This window comes from Stegostoma tigrinum, chromosome 3 (assembly GCF_030684315.1).
Source record: "Stegostoma tigrinum isolate sSteTig4 chromosome 3, sSteTig4.hap1, whole genome shotgun sequence".
Taxonomy (NCBI): domain Eukaryota; kingdom Metazoa; phylum Chordata; class Chondrichthyes; order Orectolobiformes; family Stegostomatidae; genus Stegostoma; species Stegostoma tigrinum.
The window spans coordinates 123,360,809-123,386,798 of record NC_081356.1 but is presented as its reverse complement, the minus strand read 5'-3'; the positions used below and the strand labels follow the sequence as shown (position 1 = coordinate 123,386,798).

The window sequence follows — 25,990 nt, the reverse complement described above, 5'->3', positions numbered from 1 at the left end:
CTAAAGTCCCTCTAATCCTTACGCTTGTCTCCCTGCCCCATGCCCTCCAGCTCCTCTCAGCTCGTTCACTCGTTTTTATTTAAAACCGACTTGTTAAACGCTCCACTCTGCACTGCCTCTGCCCAGTACAATCCCACTTCCCCAGCCCTCTCGAAAACATTCACCGCCACCCCTCCTCTCGCCTTATCCTTCGCCTCAGAGTCCCCTCATTCCCAAATCATGCTCCCCCCAGAAACCCAGGAGGCGATCAGGACGACTCCCCCCGGCACCAGGTTCACACTCTCTCTCCGGTTCAGAATCCAATTCATCTCAGTCCCCATACTCACTTGGCTGGAAATGCGGGCCATGCCAAACCTGGCAGCATCGCAAAATGCGAGGAGGGTAGTGTGGAACTTCTAAAGGACACAGGCTGTTTGGAGAAACAAGTGGTCAAACTGTCAGGTAAATGAACAGTGCAACTCTGAAACGGGGTGTAGGGGTCATTGAAGCTGGCGGGACACGTTGAGAGGCCAGTCAGAGTGTACAGTACAATGGGCTTTATCGATTGGCGCACATAATGCAAGAACAAAGTAGTTTTGTTAAACTTGGAAAAGAACACTTTTCTGCAGCAGTTTGGGCTCGACAGTTTGCAAAATGAGTGAATGGTGTCAAAATGGGGAAACGATGCCTGAAAATGGTCCCAGGGCTGAGAACTAAATTTACCAAGACAGATTGCAGAGTTCGGGGACAGTACTCTTTGAAGAAAAGAATATTTGTTGAAATATTCAAAATCATTAGCGGTATTGACATAGAAACAGATAGGGAAGATTTGTTCCTAATGGTGAAAGCATTAGGAACTTCAGGGCTTTGAACTGTTTGTCAATGGAAGCAACATGCGTACCAGGGGAAATATTTTCAGTGCTTGGGATGTGAAATACGTTGCATGTTGTGGAGGCAGATTCAACTCGGCCATTTAAGACAGAATGGCAAGGAAGAGCAGACAAAACGTGCTGAATAGACTTCTTCTCTATCATAACAATTCTGCTGGGGACTTGGAATGTTTTATTGAGCAATGCTGGGTGGGACAGATTGTCAGTAAACACTGACGAGACAGCGATAATGGGAACTGCAGATGCTGGAGAATTCCAAGATAATAAAATGTGAGGCTGGATGAACACAGCAGGCCAAGCAGCATCTCAGGAGCACAAAAGCTGACGTTTCGGGCCTAGACCCTTCATCAGAGAGGGGGATGGGGAGAGGGAACTGGAATAAATAGGGAGAGAGGGGGAGGCAGACCGAAGATGGAGAATAAAGAAGATAGGTGGAGAGAGTATAGGTGGGGAGGGGATAGGTCAGTCCAGGGAAGACGGACAGGTCAAGGAGGTGGGATGAGGTTAGTAGGTAGATGGGGGTGCAGCTTGGGGTGGGAGGAAGGGATGGGTGAGAGGAAGAACCGGTTAGGGAGGCAGAGACAGGTTGGACTGGTTTTGGGATGCAGTGGGTGGGGGGCAAGAGCTGGGCTGGTTGTGTGGTGCAGTGGGGGGAGGGGACGAAGTGGGCTGGTTTTGGGATGCAGTAGGGGAAGGGGAGATTTTGAAACTGGTGAAGTCCACATTGATACCATTAGGCTGCAGGGTTCCCAGGCGGAATATGAGTTGCTGTTCCTGCAACCTTCGGGTGGCATCATTGTGGCACTGCAGGAGGCCCATGATGGACATGTCATCTAGAGAATGGGAGGGGGAGTGGAAATGGTTTGCAACTGGGAGGTGCAGTTGTTTGTTGCGAGCTGAGCAGAGGTGTTCTGCAAAGCGGTCTCCAAGCCTCCGCTTGGTTTCCCCAATGTAGAAGAAGCCGCACCGGGTACCATGGATGCAGTATACCACATTGGCAGATGTGCAGGTGAATCTCTGCTTAATGTGGAATGTCATCTTGGGGCCTGGGATAGGGGTGAGGGAGGAGGTGTGGGGGCAAGTGTAGCATTTCCTGCGGTTGCAGGGGAAGGTGCCGGGTGTGGTGGGGTTGGAGGGCAGTGTGGAGCGAACAAGGGAGTCACGGAGAGAGTGGTCTCTCCGGAAAGCAGACAGGGGTGGGGATGGAAAAATGTCTTGGGTGGTGGGGTCGGATTGTAAATGGCGAAAGTGTCAGAGGATGATGCGTTGTATCCGGAGGTTGGTAGGGTGGTGTGTGAGAACGAGGGGGATCCTCTTTGGGCGATTGTGGCGGGGGCGGGGTGTGAGGGATGTGTTGCGGGAAATACGGGAGATGTGGTCAAGGGCGTTCTCAATCACTGTGGGGGGAAAGTTGCGGTCCTTAAAGAACTTGGACATCTGGGATGTGCGGGAGTGGAATGTCTTATCGTGGGAGCAGATGCGGCGGAGGCGGAGGAATTGGGAATAGGGGATGGAATTTTTGCAGGAGGGTGGGTGGGAGGAGGTGTATTCTAGGTAGCTGTGGGAGTCGGTGGGCTTGAAATGGACATCAGTTACAAGCTGGTTGCCTGAGATGGAGACTGAGAGGTCCAGGAAGGTGAGGGATGTGCCGGAGATGGCCCAGGTGAACTGAAGGTTGGGGTGGAAGGTGTTGGTGAAGTGGATGAACTGTTCGAGCTCCTCTGGGGAGCAAGAGGCGGCGCCGATACAGTCATCAATGTACCGGAGGAAGAGGTGGGGTTTGGGGCCTGTGTAGGTGCGGAGGAGAGACTGTTCCACGTAACCTACAAAGAGGCAGGCATAGCTGGGGCCCATGCGGGTGCCCATGGCCACCCCCTTAGTCTGTAGGAAGTGGGAGGAGTCAAAAGAGAAGTTGTTGAGGGTGAGGACGAGTTCAGCTAGGCGGATGAGAGTGTCGGTGGAGGGGGACTGGTCGGGCCTGCGGGACAGGAAGAAGCGGAGGGCCTTGAGGCCATCTGCATGCGGAATGCAGGTGTATAGGGACTGGACGTCCATGGTGAATATGAGGTGTTGGGGGCCAGGGAATTGGAAGTCCTGGAGGAGGTGGAGGGCGTGGATGGTGTCACGGACGTAGGTGGGGAGTTCCTGGACCAAAGGGGAGAAAATGGAGTCCAGATAGGTGGAGATGAGTTCGGTGGGGCAGGAGCAGGCTGAGACGATGGGTCGACCAGGGCAGGCAGGTTTGTGGATTTTGGGAAGGAGATAGAAACGGGCCGTGCGGGGTTGGGGAACAATGAGGTTGGAGACTGTGTGTGGGAGGTCCTCTGAGGTAATGAGGTCGTGAATGGTGTTGGAGATGATGGTTTGGTGCTCGGGTGTGGGGTCATGATCGAGGGGGCGGTAGGAGGTGGTGTCGGAGAGTAGGCGTCTGGCCTCAGCGATGACGAGACAGCCTCAGGATTGTTAGGATGCAGTTAAGGGGGTGGGGGTTGGGGAAAGAGTACAAGACAGCATTCTCCTTACAAACTTAAGAATTAGTTGCAGGAGTAGACCACTCAGCCCTTCGAGCCTCCTACACCATTCCATGAGATTATGTAATTTCTGATTGCTGTCCATTCTCAACTACCCCCACTAAACTGTTATAGTGTAGGAGTGCTCTGACTTGCTGACTGGTTTCTGAGCAAAACTGTGTTGCTCAACAACTTTTTCTGACAGACATTCATTTTAAGTGAATCCACATATGTATATGCAGAGGTTGAGGCAAGTGACTTCAGAACTTTTTTTAAAAAATATCTGGATGAACACTTTAAGTGGCATAGCATTCAAGGATATGGGCCTAGTGCAAGAAAATGTGACTAGTGTAGGTAGTAGTGTATTGTGTTGGCAGTACCAACTCAATGGGCTGAAGGGCCTCTCCTGTACACTAATGAAGCTATCTAGCAAATGATCCAAATCTGCATGAATGCAGCCATCACTAATGAAAAGCAGAAACAATGTCACTGTACCCAAACGCATGAATGATGACCGTTTAATTTTCACACTTGAAAACATACAATTTCAGAGTTGGTCAAATTTGTTTATGCAGATACCTGCTCACCACCCACTTTTGTTATATGCCGGCATATAATGAGATTAGTACTAAAATCAAATTGTAAAAATGCTTAATTTTGGCTGTAATGTCCCCATCACTCATCCCAAGAAAAAGTCACCTTCTGATTTCAATAGTCTTTTCCGCTCAGGTTTTGTCAAGTAACTTCATATTGAATGTGGGCATCGTGAAGCAATGACAAATTAGCACAAAATGCAAGTTTTATTATAATTAGCAGGTGCTGTACGACAGCCTCCCAGGAATCGCCTACATTTTAGCTTTATTTAAATATATCACTAAAGTTAAGATTGTATCCAAGAAGTGGCTTTTGTTCTAAAAGTTATAAATATACAACTGCAGCCCACTCCTGATTTAAAAAAAAATCATTACACACAGCATATTTGGTTGCAAACTGAATTTTTCAATACAGATAATCTAGGCACTCTGTAAGATAACCACTAAAATAGTTTATTCCTGTAAAATTAAGAAATTCTCCTGGTAAGCTTTAAAGCTGTGACATACTTTTGACTGGAGGGATGCTCAGAGTTATACTATCAAGAATTGCCTGGGTATCTACCATGGGTTGAATACAGGCTGTGTGAGAGAGACACTTTCCAAAGTTCCTTGCTGTTGGAAAAAAAATCAACAAATAGTGCAAATGTAAATAAGACTGAGTTGCCTGGGAGGGCTGAATTACCAAAGGTTAGGGTCACAGCCCGGATAGCCCTGCTCCAGACAGAAACTAAATTGGTCTTCCTATTAAGAGTTTAAAAAGCACTGGGAACAGCTTTTAAATCCCTACTTCAGTATAAGATCATTCATAAACTGACCATTTTGAGCTTAAATATATTTGTGTGTCAGGCAGTAAACAACTTTACAATGAGAAGATCTTTAATAAATTCCTGAATAATTTTGTATCCCATTCTTCAGTAACGTTCTTTTCATTCATTATAATCAAATTAATTGAGCTCAAATATCCTACTATCAGCAAAATTGGAATGGCACATGGTAAAAAAACATACACTGGGATAACACTTCAAGATCAACTTTAATTGTGTGCAAATTGACAGATTGCACTCCGTACAAAAAGTGACACAAGAAACTAGAAAGCATCTTCACTGTTATTAACCTGTGTAAACCATAAATAGATGGGTAGCGTGCACAGTTACCAAAATTAAAGGACAATTATTTTAAGTGCATAGTGTTTCAACAATGAATTATTTTCCTTCTATCAAGACCATTCTATTGTGTGCGCTAATGTTTAGTTTAAGGAAGTTCACAAAGAGGCCTTAAACAAAAGGTATTTTCCAGTAACTTTAAACATGCGTCTTAAAATTACATAAAATGAGCAAGTTTAAATATAAAATTGGATATAATGCAGAATTGAATCATATCACTTTTTCATGCTTGTAGGAACTTTTTTTGAAGAAATTCTACTTGGCATGAAACTAGGCATTTATTATACAATTGACAAAGTAAAAGCATGAGATACATAGTGAATTGCCAAACAAAAGTTTTAATATCCTTGAACATTGTCAAAATAATTCTCTCCAATATTCTCACTGTTAAAGTACAAATTAATTAGAATTCCTTTGTAAACATTGAACTAAAATTGTAAAGCTGGTACCTGAATTGATTTTCTGCTGAACGTAAGTTTTTTTTAATATCGCACAAAAAACAAAATACCAATTTAACAAGTAGTTTTTTAACATAAAGGTATAAACCTCAAAGTAAATATCATTAACAAGTGTAAAAATGGCAAATATTTAGTGCCATTAAACCAAGCTTCCTTCCAGCCATTTAAAAGAAAATCCTATACATTCAACGCCTTGTCTTAAAGATTGTTAGTCTATAAGTCCAGACGAATAGATTTACAGTGAAAATACACACTTGAAGATGCTTCACGTTTCAGGCATAAAATCTTCTCGGCCATAAAATCGCAGCTTTTAAATCACATAAAGTGGACCATAGGAAACATGATGTAAAATATTCCACCTTAGAGGAAAGTTTTCTCTGTGATGCGAGAAGTGTAACAAAAGTGATAGCTATATATACAAAAATGTCTATGATGCTGCTATAACCAGTGCAGAGGAAATCCTCATCAGAGCTATTCATACGTCAACTTCAAAAAGGATACAAAAAAGAATTACTTGAAGCACACAAAGGGCTTGCAACGTTACTAAGAGTATTTCTTAGCACGTGACAAATCATTGTAATGCAATAGTTTTCTCCAATCAAGTATTTAAAAAAGGCATGATTTATTGCTGCACAAATACTAAGCAGCACTAAATATTAAAATATAGTTTGTTTATACAAAAGACTAATTAGAAATGAAAATCTGTGGTGTTGTATCTTTTAAATAAAACCAAATGTTTCAAAAGCAGATCTTTGGATGGTATTTTATACATAGCTTTCAATTTATAGAAGATCATTCAAGAAGCGGTGTTCCATTACAACATGTAGGATTTTAAAAATGATTCTGTATCTGAGACAGTACAACAGTCATTTTTTTTTGTTTTTAAGCACTACCCTGTTACTGTGTACCACAGTTAACTCTGTAAACTCCACTGATGCCTAAACATCAGATTTCCTGTGCGGCTGACTGCATTTTGAAACTATGTTTCCTACCATAATTTTTAAATAATATCAGATTGGTTATGTAATTTTAAGACAAAGCCTGCAAACAAAAGTAGAGTGGGAACAATTTTTTGCATCGCAATAAGATTCCCCAATTATCAAACATTGATTTAGTTGCATCTGGACCCAATATGGATGTTTTCAGGATATTTAGTTAACCTCAAATCTAATCTCCAAAATACAGTTGATCTAAAATTACATATCCAATGAGGATCAGAGATGGGTAAATTTGGATTTATATGCTTGTTAAAAAGAACATTCCCTGCACTGTAGTCAGTATTACTGAACCTTGCATTAAGCTGCAAAATGAAGCTGTAAAATAGGAAATTCAATTCCCTACTAGAAGTGAATGAGTTTATTATTTCTGTTGGGACATACAGTATCAGGACGTGCAACATTAGGGCATATCACACAGTTTCTATCCAAAATACCATTAGGACAGGATCAGTAACAATGGATGGGGTTCCCTGGTAAATATTTTGTTCAGCATTTTGAAGCAATGAAATGACTGCATCAAATCTTTGGGAATGTCACTTCACAGCAGTTTTTACATTACGGATGCCTTATCTTCAATTTTATTTATTGGAAATTCATTCTGGAATCTTTTTGTCAACTTTCAAAATGGCGTCATTTCTTCAAGTCATGGCACAAAGTGCAGTTACAGTCTTTTAACTGGAAGATTGGTACATTAGACTACAGCAAAACTCTTTTCATATTATTGACAAAATGAAACCCCAAAATTGGCCAGTGTCTTTCATTTTGCATTACAGTCAATCTTATGTAATCAAAATGTTGCAGGGCATGTGACGTATAAAACAAACTGTAAACACGTTCTTGAGAAAATGACCCTTGCTAAATAGGTTCAGGACAAGCTAGGGCTCTTGAGCAGTCAATCTTCACTGCTGCGACCTCAGTACCAACTGCTGAACACTTGGAGAGAAACAAACAATGTGACATATTACTGACTATTGACTCCTATAGACTAAGTGACAGAATAATCACCTTAAACTCAGCAACAGGCATGGCTTCACTTTGAGGATTTGCATTTGTTAAATTAGTAATAAAGAATGTGTTCTTCTTTAGCACATTATTTCTTTGTTATGGATTCAGCACATAAAAAGATTGCATTCACCAAGCCATAATTTTACTCCAAATTGTTCACACGGAAGGAAAAATCAGAAGTTGACCAAGTAGAGAGTGCAGATGTTTGGCCAATATTTTCTTCAAATCATTATTTTGACAACTGAGTGGAAGAGTATGCGTGGATGGAAGCAAGGTGACTTTGGTCTGATGTTCTCAAAGCTATCAATAGGGTTTTCCTATCTCATTTTGCAGTCTTCTTTAGGCTAATTAATAGAGACTGATTGCTAATGATTAGTCAAGAACTTCTTCATCACTAAATCATACAGCTATCAGGATTGTAGAAGGAAAAACAGAGATGGACCCTGGTCCTCTATTGTCAAGTAATTCCTATGTTCTTAATATAAAACCTGACTTACGTAAGTCTATTATTTACAATCGACAAAAGATTATGTGTAAAAAAAAATCTTATTCAAGGCCAACTACAATTGTATTTAAAAATCTAAAAAGCAATTTTACCCTCACCATTATATTTTGCATCCGGGGCTAGATTTACAGAAGGTTGCTATCTGTAAAACATGACAGCAGCAATTGTCAACAGACAAATGTGGATTAAGAAATTTACATAAAATATTCAATTAAGATAATTCTACAATAAACTCCTGCACAAAACAGCATTTGCCAACTCAATTCAAATAAAAATACATTTCAGTTACAGCAATGTGAAATTTGAGAAGTGGATTTGATCAATATTTTCTATTATGCTTTGATTTGATTTTGCATTTCTACAATTTTGCAGCATGGAGAAACCAGGTCACGATTAATTTTCAATTGCTACATTTTAGTCACCTTAAAAGTCCTACTCTCATGATTCATACAGAGAAATCTCAGATAAATGGCTTTCATATAGGAAAGCTGGTCTTAGGAAATAGAAACCACCTTCCACCACTACTTTGTAAGATGACATTACCATGTCACTTGACATATTCTGCCATTTAACTTTTTAATTCAACCCTTAAACGGATATGATTATCATGTGCTGCAACCAGTAGAGCTCAAGGAGACTGTACAACAAAACTTTCAAATTACAAGAAAAGTGATGGCGACGGCAGCGGTGAATCATGCTTCTTCTGCAATATGTGCTAAATGCAACGCAGGCTGAATTTTCCTTCTCCATTGTTGGAAAAGTGGGTAGGTGTTTGGGATGGTAACTTGTTAACTAAATGAACTTCCACTGATGGGATCTTTCTTGAGGTGGCCTGTGAAGACTGGTTTCCCACATACTTGGCAACTAATATGCATCATTACCATCCCAATTAGGGGAAGCTTGTACCTTTGTTGGCACCATGCCAATGGTTGAACTGTATTTCAGTGCATGGTCAGGGAGGGGCTGCAGAAGACACAGAGAATCCAAGCCTGATTGCACAAATGGCAAGTTTGTTAATGGAAAGGGTGGTCCCACAAATTCCCTCATCTATCTGGTGAGGTTTATCTTTGAGGGATTATCATTGGTCGCAAGTTGAAGTACCCTCACAGACCTCAATATGGCCAAGCGGAGCCCACTCAATGGTCTGCCTAAACTAGCTATCCATTCTCAAATGAACAGCAAGTCCGGTGATCCCTGGGAAAGTTCCTGGTCCTGTCTTGTTGCTGACAGGTGATGGTTTGGGGCAATAATTTGGCCAAACATTGGGATTCTGTAGACCGTGAGAAAATTCAGGCCTCTTCGCTCAGAATCATGAGGGGCACAGATAAGGTGAATAAGCAAGGGTCTTTTCCCAAGGGTGGGCAGAGTTCAAAACTAGAAAGCATACTTTTAAGGTGACAGGAGCAAGTTTAAAAAGGATAGGTCATCAACTAAGAAAAAAGTGGTTCTTGTTTGGATTGAACTGCCAGAGGAAGTGGTGGATGCGTACAGTTACAACATTTAAAAGACATTTGGATAAGTACACAAATAGGAAGATTTTAGAGGCATATGGGCCAAACGCAGGCAAAGTGTAACTAATTTAATTTGGGAACATGGTCGGCATTGACTAGTTGGATTGAAGGTTCTGTTTCTGTTCTGTATGACTCGACAAGACCGGATAAACTGTTTCTCGAACATTGCAACAGTGAATACATTTCATAAGTGCGTGGCTATTGCCCAATGTGGGGTAAGTTGTGGCTATTTTGTGCTGTAGGATTATGAACTGTACTCACTGAAGACAAGGTTGAGCTTGCCAAAATCTACTTTACACAGAAGCCCTTCAGCCAACCAAAATATTTGCACGTTAAGGGATTGGGCTAAGTAGAAACTCAAGTTCCAGAGAAAGTATGGTGGGTCTTTGCCAGATACACTGCCTTAAATATTATTTTTTCATTTGTTTGTTGGTGCACTGCCTTTCATGCACCTAAACAGTAATTTGTCTACATTGAACTATACAGTGTACTAATGGTAAATGTTCAGGGGTCATTGGAATAGTAGAATGATATAATATTTGCATTATTGAACTGGAAACATACTACATGGAAAAACAAAGACCATTTCAGTGCATTATAGAGAAGCAATTAAAATAATACTATTTTGGACCCTAACCCCAACAATCATATGTGCTTTTCTTAAATCAAATGGCACTTCACAACATAAAATCACTCCTTGATAGAATATTTATCAGTGACATTGGGAGGGACTATAATGTAGATGATAAATTCCAAATTAATTTTTGCCTTCCTCTTTATAGTGACCATTGAAATACACGTAAAAACTTTACAGCAGCAATGGATGTTTTAACATGAGAATTGTTTCTGCTGCATAAAATATGATCCTTAGAATCCAGGCTTCAATTTAGTCAAAAATATTTTCAGAAATCAGTTTTTATATTTTTTCCAAAAAGTCTTTCCTCCCCTCAGTTTAATGCCACGTGCAAGTATGGACTCTGTGAAGATAGCGTATTTTCTGATCTACTGTCCTCGAAGCCATTATTTACGGCAGGCTTCCGGCTGACTGCACGATGGGCTATTTAACTACATGGTGCACCACAATCAAGCCTGTCTCTATGCTTGCATTCAGGCGCACATAACTCAATAATTTCTGGACACATGTCATGGAAACGCCAGATAATTGTTTCCTTGTCGACTTGGCCAAAGCCAATTTTAAATACTCTCACTCACATAATGGCTAAGAACAGTTAGCCAAGCATAGACCAGACATCTAACGTGGAATGCTCTATGCTCCTGTAAAGGCTATTCATTGAACTAGGTGATTATCTTGCAACCAAGAACCAACTCAAATAATAACTGGCTTAAACATCACATGATTGATTTGAATAAAATGCCTACTTCCTTGCGTGCCAGTTAATACTTAAAATATCTTCCTACTAAAATAGTACTAAGTAAGAATAGATGCTTTAAAAGAAAACAGAGAAAAAATGTGTTTTGAGAAAGTTTAACTAGGATTTCATACAAGTTACTAATTACTCAAGCAGTCCTTTACACCAGCACACTTGGTAAAGTTTCAATAATGTTTTGACAACAGTTTAAATAGTGTTCTTTCAAGACTGGATTCTAATTGAAAAATAATGTCTTCTGCAAGTCTAAGTTGGGTAAGAGATTAACCCATGGGGGAAACAAACATTCATGTTCTAACTATTTCATATGTCAAAAAATGCAAAACAAAGTGCTTTTTTTTTCTCCTTCTTCTGTAACATAAAAGTTCTAATTCAATAAAGAGAAAGTAGCCACCTAATTTGTACAGAGGAAAATCTTTTAGTTAAAACACTTCACAATAAAATAATTATATGATTATAAATCTCTCATTTTTCATTTACACACATCACATGCAATAAAAATAAACAAAAAAAAGTTAGGGAATTCATAGTCCCACTTAATCTGTAAACCCAACCACAATTTCTGAAGACTTTGTGGTCCTTATACTTTTTATGCCAGTTATAGGTTAATTTACCTTCTAAAATGTTGCATCAGTCATTGGCACTATAATATGCAACTCATGATAACTAAAATAATATTAAACACAAATGGGTAGTCAGTTATCAAAGTGCTAACAAACGCAAGATGGAAAACACAAAAAAGTTCTGATTGTACACAGAGGTTACAATGGCCAGCACTAAAATAATCCTCGTGTTTACAAAAGGTCAAATACATCATTGTGCAACTTTATAGGTTTGACTCTCATGTTCTATAGGTTTTGTTAGTGGTGCATTTAGGCAGCCACATGACCAACAAGGTAGATATTGTCATACAAATGTCCCACAAAATCCTCACTAATATTGTGGGCAGCCCGACGAGTGTTCCTGATGAACTCCCGCTTGGACATCTTGTTCTTCACATGTGGACTATTCAAATCGATGGAAAGCAGGATCAAAGAATAGCAAAGAACATACACAGCATCTGTACAACAGAAACAGAATTTGTTGTTAATTTATATAATTCAGCGTTACAGGAGATGTCGAAACTACTGAACTGTTGCCTTGCTAATGAAAATGTTGGGCAGTAGTATCATTACAGGAGCATTTCAGACAAAAGCTGATTTTTCCATTTCATCAACAGATGATACCTGTTAATTTTGGCAGTGAAAGTCGGATTCCAGCTTTGTATCTTACTGACACCATTTTAATTAAGAGCCTTCTAACTTCGTACTGAAATGAACAAAAAATCTTTTTATCAGTTTATTTAAATTATACTAGGGCCAGAATAGATGTCTGGCAGTTCCTAGGGATTTGTGACCTGTGGAACACATTGCTAGATGCAGCAGTGGATGTGACTCTCTGAGCGCCTTCAAAAGTTAAGCTGCTGTGGCTCTTGACTGAGTTAGAGAACAAATGCATCATATAGGAGGCAAGGTCCATGTAGCCTGTCACATACAACTGCAATGGCTTCAGCATGACAAAAAGTACACTGCCTATCTCAGTCAGAAATCATTCAATCTTCTGGAGGAGGTGATCCAACAGGAAACCATACTATCCTGATGCACATTGCACAGAAACCACCATTTAAATCATCAGATTTAATGCAATCCCAAGACATTTTATTGAAGAATTGTGAAACAGAAGTTTGCCTTGGAAAACTACAAGTGACCAAATGAATAGCCAAAATGTAGATTTAAAGGAAAACATGAGATGGATAAATTTAGGAGGGAAATCTGACACTTATGACTTAGCAACTACTTGAAGGCATTATATTCAAAGTGCTATAATGAGGTTAAAACAGAAACTACAGGAAAAAGTTCAATGCTTCCAATGGAGTTAATACTCTGAGAAGGGTAAATGTCGACAAATCAAGGGTTCACAACATGTTTGTGTTTGGGTTGCATGCCTTGTGAGCTCTGTTCCGCACTAGCATGGAGGAATTTTGTTTTGAACATCTTTGTACATATACAATTTGGAGGTAGTACGAACTGCCGATGCTGGAGTCAGAGACAACGCAGAGTGGAGCTGGAGGAACACATCAGGCCAGGCAGCATCAGGGGAGTAGGAAAATTGATGTTTCGTGTCAGGACCATTCAGAAGGGTCCTGACCGAAAACATCAACTTTCCTGCTCCTCTGATGCTGTCTGGCCTAATGTGTTCCTCCAGCTCCACACTGTCTTGTCTTATACATATACCCAAACCTGAAGGAAGTTAGCCAATCCAAATCCAGCAGCATAGAATCATATTGTAAAAGAAACATACATTATGGCCTAAACCTCTGATCCTTGAAACAGCGAAGCCTATTTGTCATTCAAGCACTATAAATTGTCACACGCACCTTAATATAATGGCATAAGCTAAAGGGGTAAGACAATGTTATTGAGTCCAGAAAAGCAACTGAGATGTAAGAACTGAATTTAAGGTGAAAGTTGAAGTTGTCTTTAATCTCTTAAGTCAGCCCTTAATTGAATATTATACCATGGCAGCAAACATAGCTGATAGTCAATGAGGGTCGGGGGGAAACCCTTCAAATGACTAGAATCATACAGAACACACAGGGGATAAAGCATAGATTGCTAAAGGGAAATCATTGCAGCCCAGGACAATGATAAAGGAGCTCGTCAGGACAGTGCCATTCGCTCTCACACCCTGAAACTGCTGATGGGCTCATTGTAGGCTCCATTCATAACTTCTCTGGTATTGAGTAGCTCATGCCAACCTGCAATAGAAACCTAGAGTGACAACTGGGCAGGCAACTTGCATGTCATAAAAAAAATTGTAACCAGTTGTACAATTTATAAGACAAATTATGAGGTCAGGCAATCAGCTTCATTCTATTTTTCATGTCTTCGATTAAAGAAAAAAATGATGATGTATGATTTAAACTGTTAAAATATAGCGGGCCTTGTATCCTGGCTGGTTTTTAAACTCTCTGGGTTGATTTTTAAGTAGAAAGTTTTGTCCCAAATAATTCATATCTGTGTTTATGTTCTACTATGAGACTTAAAAAGTCAAGGCATTCCTGTGTAGAATCTGAACATGTTTCTCAATTTACATTGAACCCCTAAATCCTTAGATTATTTCAATGCCACTGATAGGTTTAATGATTAGTAGTTTAATTAATTTTTTGAACAATAAAACTCAATTATGGGTAATATACGATTTGGCACTCTATTAACAAATTAGTCTTCTGATGATTGCTCAGCTAACAGTTACTGCCTTTCAGTCCTTCCACAGGAATGGCTGAAATTTTTGCGGATTCTGCTCTTAATTCCCTGATCAGCCATTTATTTTATGAGGAATCCTCTGGTGGTATGGACTGTAGAAGATTCTGTAGAACCCTTTGAATTTAAATGATTGGCGAGGCCTACTCCTTAAACTGGCGAAGCACACTTGTATCAAAATTAGTTAATCTGCTCTTGGGGTTTGGGTTTTGCAAGAAAGCAACAATAAATCACCTAATGGCACTACTGACTCATTGCACTGATGTGAAGGAATTCTGGCTAGTTTCATGATATACTTAAACCACAGTGTGAAAACTCTCATTTGAGCCAAGCTCAATGTTGCATGATACTGCAACATTGTGTTTTCTTTATTCATTCCTGGGCGAGGGGTGTCACAGGCTAGGCAGCATTTATTGCACATCCCTAATTTCCCAGAGGGCAATTAAGAGTCAACCACATTGCTGTGGGTCTGGAACCACATGTAGGCCAGACCAGGTAAGGATGGCTGTTTCCTTCCCTAAAGGGTATTTGTGAACCAGATGAGTTTTTCCTGACAATTAACAATGGAATCGCAGTCATCGTTAGATTCTTAACTCTCGCTATTTATTGAATTCAAATTTCACAATCTGCCGTGGCAGGGTTTGAACCCAGGTCCCCAGAACATTACCTAGGTCTCTGGACTAACAGTCCAGCAATAAAACTGCTAGGCCATCGGCCCCCTGCCACACCATTGTGCACTTTCACAAGCACTTCATAAATTTACTTAAAAACAAAAATACCTGCATCAACTGCACTCAAACTATGAAATATTTATCTAGGGGAAGATTTTCTCCTAAATTGAAATGTTCTGAACACAATACATGTGCAGAAGAGTCATCTGGATGGCAGAATATAGAGTGAATAGCAACTATGGCATTGACAACTGATTAATTAATGAACTCTAATCAGATTACACATAGAAACAATAAATAGGAGCAGAATTAGGCCACTTGACCCTTTAAGCCTGCTGTCACTCCATATCATTATAGATGATCATCCAACTCAGTACCCTGTTCTTAACTATGTCCAAAACCACTTTCTGTGGCAGAGAATTTCTCAGGCTCACCAGTCTGGGTGAAGAAATTTCTCCTCCTTAGTCAGAAATGGTTTACCCCATATCCTCAGACTGTGACCCTGGGTTCTGGTCTGTCTAGTCATCAGGAATATCCTTCGTGCATCTACCCTGTCTAGGTTTCCATAAGACCACCCCTCATTCTTCTGAACTCCAGTGATGTAGGTATAATCCTAGCCCATTCAACCTTTCCTCATACAAGTGTCCCACCATTCTGCAGATCAGGCTGGTAAACCTTCTTTGCACTCGCTCACTAGCCAGAACATCATTCCTCAGATACAAGAGACCAAAACTGTACACAACACTCCAGGTGTGGGCTCATTGTGGCCCTGTACGAATACAGCAAGGTACACCTGCTCTTGTATTCAAATCCTTTTGCTATGGAAGCCAATACAGCATTTGCCTTCTTCACTGTTTGTTGCACCCAAATGCTTATTTTCAGTGACTGGTGCACAAGGACACCCAGCTTTCATTGCACTCCTGTTTCTCAGTGTATTGCCATTCAGATCTGCCTTTTGATTTTACTACCAAGTGGATCGACTTACATTTATCCACATTATATTTCATCCACCATACATTTGCTCACTCAATCACTTGGCTAAATCACAGTTCACTCTCCCACTTAACCTTGATTTGTCTGCAGATTTGTAAACTTGATTACATTTAGTTTCCGCACCTAAATCATTGATATATACTATGAATAGCTAGGATCCAAGCACCGAAGCCTGTATGGCACAACAGGAAGGCATTTAAAACAAAACTGGTCTATTCCTACACTTTGTTTTCTGCCTGCCAAGCAGTTCTCTCTCCATGTCAATACACTACCCTCAATCCCGCGCACTTTAATTTTATATGTCAATGTCTTACATGGGAACCTTATCAAAAGCCGACTGTCTGATCTTGTCCTCTCTGATGAAGGGTCTAGGCCCGAAACGTCAGCTTTTGTGCTCCAGAGATGCTGCTGGGCCTGCTGTGTTCATCCAGCCTCACATTTTATTATGTCTGATCTTGTCACTGTTTTTCCAAGTACTGTGCTACTAAATCTTTTATAATGGACTGTAGCATTTCTCCTGTAACTATTGTTAGGCTAACTAGACTATAATTCCCCATTTTCTCTATACCCCTTTTCCTAAAGAAAAACGTGGAATACATTAGCTGCTGTTAATCCATGGGATCATCTGTTCTGAAAAAGTGTCACCAGCCTTGAAACGTTAACTCGGATTTCTCTCCACAGATGCTGCCAGACCTGCTGAGATTTTTCAGTAATTTCTGATTTCACCTTTCATTATGGGAACTGTTCCAAAGTCAATGGGATCTTAAAAGATGACCACTAACACATCCACTACTTCTGGGGCCACTTCCTTAAGCATGCTGGGACATAGATTAATCAGGCTTTGGGCATTTGTTGGGTCTTTAATTGAAACAATTTCCTTTATGCCATTTCCCTAATAATACGGATTTCCTCTCCAGAGTTTTTCCTTCCTCTTACTAGACCTGGTGTTCCCTAACAATTTTGAAATGTTATCTGTGCCCTTCTCAAGGAAGGCAGACCAAAATATGTATTTAATTGGTCTGCCAACTCTTTATTTCCCACTGTAACTGACCGAAAGGACCTACGTTTGCTTTCACTAGTCTTGTTCTCTTCACGTGTCTAGAGGAGATTTTACGATCAGCTTGCATGTTCCTCGCTAGCTTACTCCCATATTGTTTTTCTCGTCTTAATCAATCCCTCTGCCGTCCTTTGCTCAAATCTAATCTACTCTCAATCCTCAGATCTGTCGTTGTTGTTGTGGTGGTGAATTTTTAAACTCCCTTGTTGGATCTAATATTGTCCCCAATTTCCCGTGAACTACATATTTGATTTGCCAGTACAGCTGGTTACTTTGTATGATTTATGCTGTTATTGGTATTCATTAAACACCATATAATACAACTTGAGTTAGCCCATGTTCTCATATTCTAATAAGTGCTGATTAATTGGTTAGAAAGTTTATTCATTCTAATTCTATTGTGGAAGCATATGCACATATCTTGATCTGTTTCTCCAATAAAGCAAAGCTTTATAGATTAAAACAGCAAGATCAACTGTCTTTTCCTCGATTCTGAAATTGGAAAATGTCATCTGCATCCTGAACTCTTGCGCATTCTTTTCTTTCATTAAATGGTCCAAAGTCCATAAACATTTGGCAGCTTCAAAGAGTTGAAGTGATCATGCTTATATAATCTCTGCAGGAATTCAAGTCAAATTCTTCGGTTCTGGCCTTTGCAAAGTCTGGTGTAGCTCCACAAAATAAAGTAGTTTCTGAAAGGTCAAAGGTTATTACCTGGGCTTAGGCCAAGCTCTCTGGTAACGACGGGGTTACAAGCGCAGAATCGTTGTGAAAATTTGGTAATTAGAGTCTCCAGGTACTCGCCACGTTCTTCAGGAGCATGGATGTGCCGAAAGAACTCTCTGAGTGCATTAGGCAGGAACTGATTGCTGAAATTGTGCAGTGTCACAAGCTCATCTAACACATCCCTCCTAGAGAAAGCAAAGGTTTGAGTTGTAAAAGAAACACTTATACCTCTTAGGGTCAAAAGTAATGCATTATATATTCCCATCAGCCCAGACATCAGTACCACTTGGACGTAGGGTGAGCTGTTGAGTTAGCAAACTAAAAAAGATGCTTTGTGAGAAAAGAAAAAGGTGGAAGAAGTAGAAGAAGGAGTAAACAGAGAGAAAAAAAATGTACATTTATTGTTGAAGTAGCAGAAGGCAAAATCATTAAGAATAAGAGTAGGTCATTCAGTTCTTTGAGCCTATTACATTGTTCAATTTAATCACGGCTGGGCTCCAGTTTAGCTCTATTTACCTGCTTGGATTTCACAACACTTAATAGTCTTGCAAACAAGAATCTATCACTAACAGTTGGAAGATTTTTATCTGGACTAGCCTCAACAGGTGTGAAGGAGGGAGTTCCAGATTTTTGCTCCCTATTGTATGCAGACATGCTGTCTGAGATCAGCCCCAAACATTCTTGCTTTAAAGATTATCCTTTTGTGTGCTGGACTTGTCGAGGAGAGAAAATAGTTTCCCTTCCAGAAGCTGTAGTGCCAAAGAGTTTCTCAGTCTTGACAGAACATTGTGCAAAAGTATTGTGCACGTTTGGAGCCTGATTGGAAGTAACTCCATTCACTAATCAGTGCAACAACAATAACAATTTCAGAACTAACGAACCATTAATGTGTCTGGGAAGGCATTTGCTGCTGAACAAGACAGGCAGTGTTGATGTGCTAATGTTCACAGAGATGAAAAGTTTCAGGAGTAAGAAATTCAAAATCTGTGGACTCTTCTGGTAAATTTTGAATGGGTGCTTTGGTGTGAGACAAAAAGCCGATGTTGACTACCATACAAAATTAGGTGATAAAGTCAAGGTTCTAATTTCTGAAACAAAAATGTCAGAATGATTGGAAAGGGAAAGATGATTCACTTTCAGGGTAATACTAGAAGGACTGTCTCATGAACAGGGCAGGACATGACATGAACAGGGAAAGCTGACAGATGAAAGGTGTAAAACAAAGACAAGAAATCTTAAAGGGTTTCAGAAAATATGAAATGCTCTCAGAGCACGAGAAAGAAAAACAAAAGAATGAAGGGTTACTAAAAAGAGCAGATGCTGATGGCAAAATGGTGAAGGTGGTAGAAGAGGCTCCATGACCTGGCACAGGAAGAAGTGAGGTGAAAAGAGGTGAAGGCACTTTGTGAGTGGAAATCATTTCTACAGTGAGAAATACACGAAAGAGTGTTTAATGAATCTAATGGCAATGAACACTTCAATACGGTGTCCTGAAGTGGATAGTGAGTATGGAATAGAACCAGAAGCAGCTTCTGGATAACGGCTGAAACCAGAAAATTATTAATATTGTTGGACTGAATGGTGAGCATTTAGCAACAGTGCTAAATTAACATGAAATGTTAATGCCTGCGGTCATAATGGCCAAGGTCTAATATTTTGAGGAGGAATGGGTTTTAGCTGGAAAAAGTAATGTAGGAGGCTGAAGCCTGCAATTATGACATTGCATATGGAAATATTTGAATGGAACAATAATAATGGGAAACCCATTAGTGGAAATGGCATGCAATGATGTGGACTATTCCTGCAATGTTAACTTAAGCACAAAACTCACTGAAAGAATTGTTTCTTACTCCAATTTCCATCCTCATACCCATCATTTCTTAATCCAATCTAGAATACTTTTATTATAATCAGCACATCAGTACTAGAAAATGAGCTGGAAAAATAAAGCCACAAGACAAATAGTTTCCCAGATTATATTTTACATCAATCGTTCATCACTTTGTTTTAACACCTTTGAAAGTTCCAATTAATTTGTCAAGTGAAGTGCTGCGCCACACAGAAATATCCACTTTCAGTTCCGAATGCTGAGATTGCCAGGAGTTGGACATGACAAAATGGCCTCAGAGTCCAGTTTGAAAACCAACAAGGATTGCTTCTCCCTTCTGGTGTTCAATTAATTAAGTGAATCTGCATAAACACGATCAGCAACAACAGAATCAAATTTTGTGCAAATGTCTCTTTCAGCAAAGATGCTATTTTCAATTCACCATCAAGACTTAGACAAGAATTCTGTAACTTGGGTAAAATATTGAATTAGAATACATTAAGCAAGGTCAGCAGTGAGGAAGGGGTGTGGATAAGGAAATTGGAGAGATAGAACAAAGACAAAAGTATTGCCCAGAAAATTGAATAATAATGATAAAGAAACCTAGCTCAAATTAATAACAGCATTGGATTAGGAAATATATCTTGTAGATTTTCAGAAGAAATTACAGGAAATTATTTACAAGAAAGTTGTCAATGGAAGATTTTTTTTCAACAATAGATATGAGGAATACTCTCAAATGAGATATTCATGACTTACAGTCAGCTCATGCAATTGTACAGATTGCTTTCTCTTCTACTTGCCTATAAAGGGTGAGTTAAATAAATAGATTGTACATGTTTTCCTGCAATTTTAAAGAAAAATTACAAATGGCCAGCTTTGGTACTTAGTTCTGTTTATTTTATGCTTCATGTTCTACTGCTTTGATTTTTTTTCAATTTAATCTGAGATTCAGAAAACATGACTGCACGAACACAATTGTGGACAGCTCATTAATGGGTGCCTGAAAGTCATGGTCTGGAAACTGTTCAACACATTTGCAGCTTATAATAGTATATACCCTGACCTTACACATAAAATTCATGTTTTTTAACTGTTAGCTGGCTCAGACTGATCCAGCTTGGTTTGGCAAGTCCAAAAACCCTTCATGGCCAGATTTACCTTTTCTTTCTCAGGAAGGGTCATTTGATCTGAAAGGTTAACTCTGATTTCTCTCCACAGATACTGACAGACCAGTTGAGCTTTTCCAGCAACTTCTGCTTTTGTTTCTGATGTACAGCATCCACAGTTATTTTGGCTTTTATTTACCCTTTCTTTGTAAAATTGAATAAATTATAGAACTATAACGTCTTATTTCAGTCACAGTTCTGAGAAGGCTGATCAGCATAATTTTCTCAGTTTATTTCCTCACAATTTCATCTTCTAAACCAGGGTCAGCCTCAATTTGTCTTTTTAAAGGTTTTGTTATGGGACATGACTCCAAAATGGCAAGGCTGCCATTTACTGCCCATCCCAAATCACTGAGAATGTGCTGGTGGCTCGGGGTGGGGGGTGGGGGGCGGTGGTGGGCTCCATCTTTAACCACTCAGTGTTGTAGCTGGCTATGACTGAGTGACTTGCTAGGGCAGTTCAGCGAGCAGGTAACAGGCAACATTTTGGTAAGAGTCGTATATACATATATAGTCCGGTCAAATGCAACTCCCATTCCTCATTACATTGTTAATTACACTTGTATCCTCTGCTGCATTGCCCAACTTTGCTGCTTCTCAGCTCATCAGCTGATAAAATTATCAATCACGCATTCATCACTTCTAGACTCCACTTTTTCAATGTACTCCTGACTATTCTCTTACATTCAATCGTTGCAAATTACAGGTCATACAAAAACATAGTTGCCCATGTCTTAACCTGCAGCCAGTTTTATTTCACTATTACCTTTGTATTCTTTGATTCATGTTAGGTCTTGGGTTTAGCCTTGTTTTCAAATCCTTAAATGGACCTGCCTCTTCCTATCACCAGTAACGTCTCCAGCGCTCCTCAAATTATGGCCTCCAATGAATTCCCAACTATAACTGTTCCTCCATTGCTGGCCATGTATGAACTGCCCAGATCTATAGCTCTGGAATTCTTTCCTGAAACCTCTTGATCTGACTTGCTTCCTTCCTTAAAATCTAGCTCTTTGACCAAGCCTTTAATCATCAGAACGAAGATCTCCTTGTGTAATCACTATCAGACTTTCTTTTAGAATGTTTGCCAAGACGTTTCAGTATGTAAAAAGCATTAGATAAACATGAGTTATTGTTGCTAATTCGGAATACCATCTGGTTTGGGATCAGACATATTTAAAAACATGTTACCTGTCATCTAAATAAATTCGAAGTTTCTTCCAATTTAGTGTTCTTGTGTAGAAAATAAACTTTGCAATTTCCTTTGGAGCATTGTCCAATATGCCTTTGCGAAAAATGTAGCCTATTCCCTGTTAGAAAATAGATATATTGTAATATGCATTTAAACATTATAAAAATATATTTCTCTTAACACAATCAATAAATATTCTGCAAAAGCAGCAGTATTATTTTTCAGCAACATCTAAAAATCAAATTTAAAAAGCAAAAGTGCATAGGTGGGATCCGCATGTTTACATACTTATGGCTGTTTGCTCATATAGTGGACTTCAACACTGATTATCTTTAGCTTCCATGTTCAGAAAAAGATGGTTATGGAAAACCTTGTAGTTAGCCCCAAGAAAAACCTTTCATATGTTCATTTATTGCCACTGGTAGATTTAACACTGCAGAACAGAATGTGTGGATGAAGATGATTATCAAATGCTTTGTGGACCAAGACAGCTTCTAAATTGTGGGAGTGATGAAGAAAGGGATGAGAAATATAAATGAATATAAATCACAAGAAAATTCTGACTTGGCCATAACTACAAATTTTCTTGTTGTTCCTAACTTGGTGCAGTAATAGCAGTAACACCTATGACCAGAAAGTTTAAGTTCAAAACTCCTCTCCTACATCAACAATTGCAATAAAGAATGAGAAAAAAATCCTAATTCAACACTCTTCCGTAAACCTTAAACCTCAAACCTCAACGTCACAACAGTCATTTCCCCCCCATTCAGATGGCTCATGAGTCCAAGTGGATAAGTTTCACTTCTTTCTGACTAACTGGTACTCTGCATAATTCTTTAGGTCTAGATGCTGCTGGCTATGGCAGTCAGTGGGAGCCAGGTATAGAAGGACACAAATTAACCAAGGTGAAAAGAGTCTGTTCCTGCACTCAGATACCAGACCTTTCAAAGGAGTACTGGTCCTACTTTTCTGTCATCTTTTTACCTAACTCAAAGTTTCTTCCCATCAATGGGAAATTTTCACATCAGTGTGGAAGCCCAAGAAAATAACCAAATCACAGACAAGGACTTTTAAAAATGGCTTTTGTAATCCATCTGTCCATATACAGCTGCACCCGTCTGGCTTACTAAAAGCATCTTATAATTGTGGATTAGAAATCTGCACCACCATAACGTTGCACTGATCTCCAACCTCACAGGATCTGATCAGAAAGTCCAAGTAAATTATGGAGTTGGTAACTTCAAACATTACTTATTACATTCCAGAATTTCTGGAGCTCCCAACTACTCCACTGTCCCTCTTGGTGAAAGAGTTGAATAGCTAATTATATTAACTTTGTCTGGTGAATTAATGTTTTTTCCATTTCAGTTTCGAGTCAATGATAACCTCCACGATGTTCATAGAGGGAGACTGAATGATAGCAATGGAATTGGGCAATATCCTGCTCCTGGTACAAATTAACCTCGAACAAACCTCTTTGCATTGGTAGGAATTCAATGAAGTGCTATCTTATCCCCACACCATTCTATCCAAGGATGTTATGACACACCTCTGGAGCAGGTGGGACTCAAAGCAAGGACTCCAAGATCACAGGTAGGACATTACCACCACGTCACAAGCATCCTCATGAGCACAAGTCTATTGAGGGTTGCAATACCAAATACATGTTTTCACCTGCAGAGGGAGTAATACATAATGTGGCATAAGGAGGATATACCAATCTAAAACAAAAAGTCCAGGATCTTGACTTTTTGGCAATTCAGCTCAATTTATCCAGTTTTGTCATGCTTTATAACAATTGTATTTTTCATTATTCTTTAGGTAAAACATTATGAACATTTGAAAACTCCAAATAGTGTTAATTCTCAAATCTCAAGAACACAATTTTGCTTCATTCCTCACTTGAGGAAATTTAGAATTTTAAGCCCTAAACTGTAAAATAAGGGTAACATTTATATATTTATGTAAGAGCTTGAAACACATTTTCAGTGCTATTGCATTTAAAAATGTTTATTCAGCATAAATTGGTACTTTAAAGTAGGATAAATCATAATGTAAAAGAAATAGGATTTCAATTAGCAATTGAATATCAATTTTGTTATAACACTTGCTGAACATTTGAAGTCTTAATATTTAACTCTATGTTTGCAAGGTGATTTCTACGAAGAACATGTGATGACCAAAGCAATTTGTAGAAGCAATCCTGTTCTGGATGAAGCAGGACAAAGGTAGATTTCATACTCGACTTCAGGCTTCATTTCCAGGAAGAATTGGGCACGCCGTTCAACAAGGAGAATTTTGATTTAGTTGCTGTGTTGTCAAAAGTAAGTCAGGGAGGTGGGAAAGCAAATGGGAGGGAGGGTCACAATCAGGATACCTGAACGAGATGGGGTTGAATGGGAGTGGAGCAGAAAAGTATTTCACAGTGCAATTAATTATAGGAGGGCCATTCATGCATCTCCTGGTCCCACTTACCAATTCATTAGCTTTTGATGCCAAACACCAGAAGGCTGTACGGACCACTTGTTAGAGCACATGTAGATCTTGTGTAAAGTTTTTTGGATGACAGGAAATGCATGTCCACAGCCATTTAACGCTGAGATAACAGATTAGCCAGAAAACAGTGAAATCCTGGCAGTTGACTGCATCAGTGACTAAATATAGGTATCGTTACAAATGACAAAGTTAAATTTTACATTACCTTGCAACAAAAGGCATTCAACATTTAATTACCTCATGAGGGTTAGCATTGAACGTAAGGCTGCCTTCATCGAGTTGCATGTAGAGTTTCCGGTAGCTAAAATTTGAAGGATGGTCTCTATAATAAATGGAACAGTGACCCCAGGTGGATTTACACAACCTGAAACAAAATCCATACAGCACATTGGTAGTTTATCAATACTTGACTTTAACAAATCATTTTTACATGGTTTTATGAAACAGTTCCCAGTAATTTTACATAGATTAAATACTAAATGTGCAGAAGCTATTTAATGGATCTTCATTAAAATTGATAAAAGTCTATGTAATAGTCAAAGGTTTCACGATAAATAAGTTGATATATGTTTGCATTTATTGTCATTCATTTGATAATATTTATAACTACAATGCGTAATATTTGACACAAACGATTCAATTCTTCTTGAAGCTATCTTGGACTAAAAATTGAAATAATAATAATTCTGGATATGTCCTTTTAGGGATACAATTGTATTATGCAAAAATAAAAATGGAAGTGAAAGACTTTAAATTATCTGTAAAGCTTAACTATATTTTTGAAATAATTTGCCTTAAGTGTGAATATCAAAAGTGCAGTCTAGACTGTGTATAATGTTTAAAATGCTTAACTTTCAACTGATGAATTTTAATTTGTGCAATTAAAATTATGGAAGAAATTCCTCAAGTTAAAATGTGAAACTTTACACCACATGTTCAGTAAATTTGACTTATAAAATTTAATACCATGGTAAACAGCAGGGCAATGAAATCAGTTTTGGACCACTTCAGCAAAACCAGAATAGATGGGTCCAATTTTAATTCTGCAACAGTGGATAGGCTTTGAACTGGGTAGCATGCAACCAAATGGCCTCAATATTATTGCTTCTATGGCATAAGTCTGAGATATTTAAGAAAAAATGAAACAGCTACAATATGATCCATCCTGCCACATGGCTAAAGCCTTTTATTACAACGGCAGATATCAAAGCAGGAGGCTTAGAGTTAGGATGAGGGTGATAATTAATTACCAGAATTAAAATGGGGTTTCCATAGTGCAATTAGGCAGCCAATTCTGAAATTTACTCCTAAATAAGCCAGGGGTCAGCAGCAATGACAGCAAGGTGAATGGTTCTGAATGTCCCAGTTAAGTGGTTCCATGAGCACTTCTTGAGACCAGGCCAGTCAGAAATCATCCCAAACGATGCCCAGGAAAGCCTTTGTCATCTCAGAACCCCACCATACACCCCAGCCTTGACTGATGACTTTCCCACAGTTCTCGTTAACAACCTGCTTCAGATCAAATCAGGGACCAGCTCCAAGGTTACCATTTGCTGCGT

The 25,990-nt window shown here is 39.3% G+C and overlaps 1 protein-coding gene and 1 long non-coding RNA gene across 4 annotated transcripts in view; one reads left to right on the top strand and one right to left on the bottom strand.

Moving 5' to 3' along the window:
- Window positions 1-241: 241 nt before the first annotated feature.
- LOC125450794 (uncharacterized) lies at window positions 242-24,974 on the top strand. Its single transcript, XR_007247156.2, has 3 exons — window positions 242-441; window positions 23,425-23,528; window positions 24,088-24,974. It is a non-coding gene; the product is annotated as an uncharacterized LOC125450794 (long non-coding RNA).
- The window catches only part of fbxo8 (F-box protein 8), a 56,090-nt gene continuing 35,016 nt past the window's right edge, over window positions 4,917-25,990 (bottom strand). For all 3 annotated transcript variants that reach the window (XM_048526974.2, XM_048526976.2, XM_048526977.2), the window contains exons 3-6: window positions 24,669-24,795; window positions 21,935-22,053; window positions 17,738-17,934; window positions 4,917-12,060 (exon numbers count right to left, since the gene is read on the bottom strand). In XM_048526974.2, the coding sequence (XP_048382931.1) occupies window positions 11,873-12,060; window positions 17,738-17,934; window positions 21,935-22,053; window positions 24,669-24,795 (631 nt within the window). In that variant the 3' untranslated portion in view covers window positions 4,917-11,872. The remainder of the gene's footprint in view (window positions 12,061-17,737; window positions 17,935-21,934; window positions 22,054-24,668; window positions 24,796-25,990) is intronic.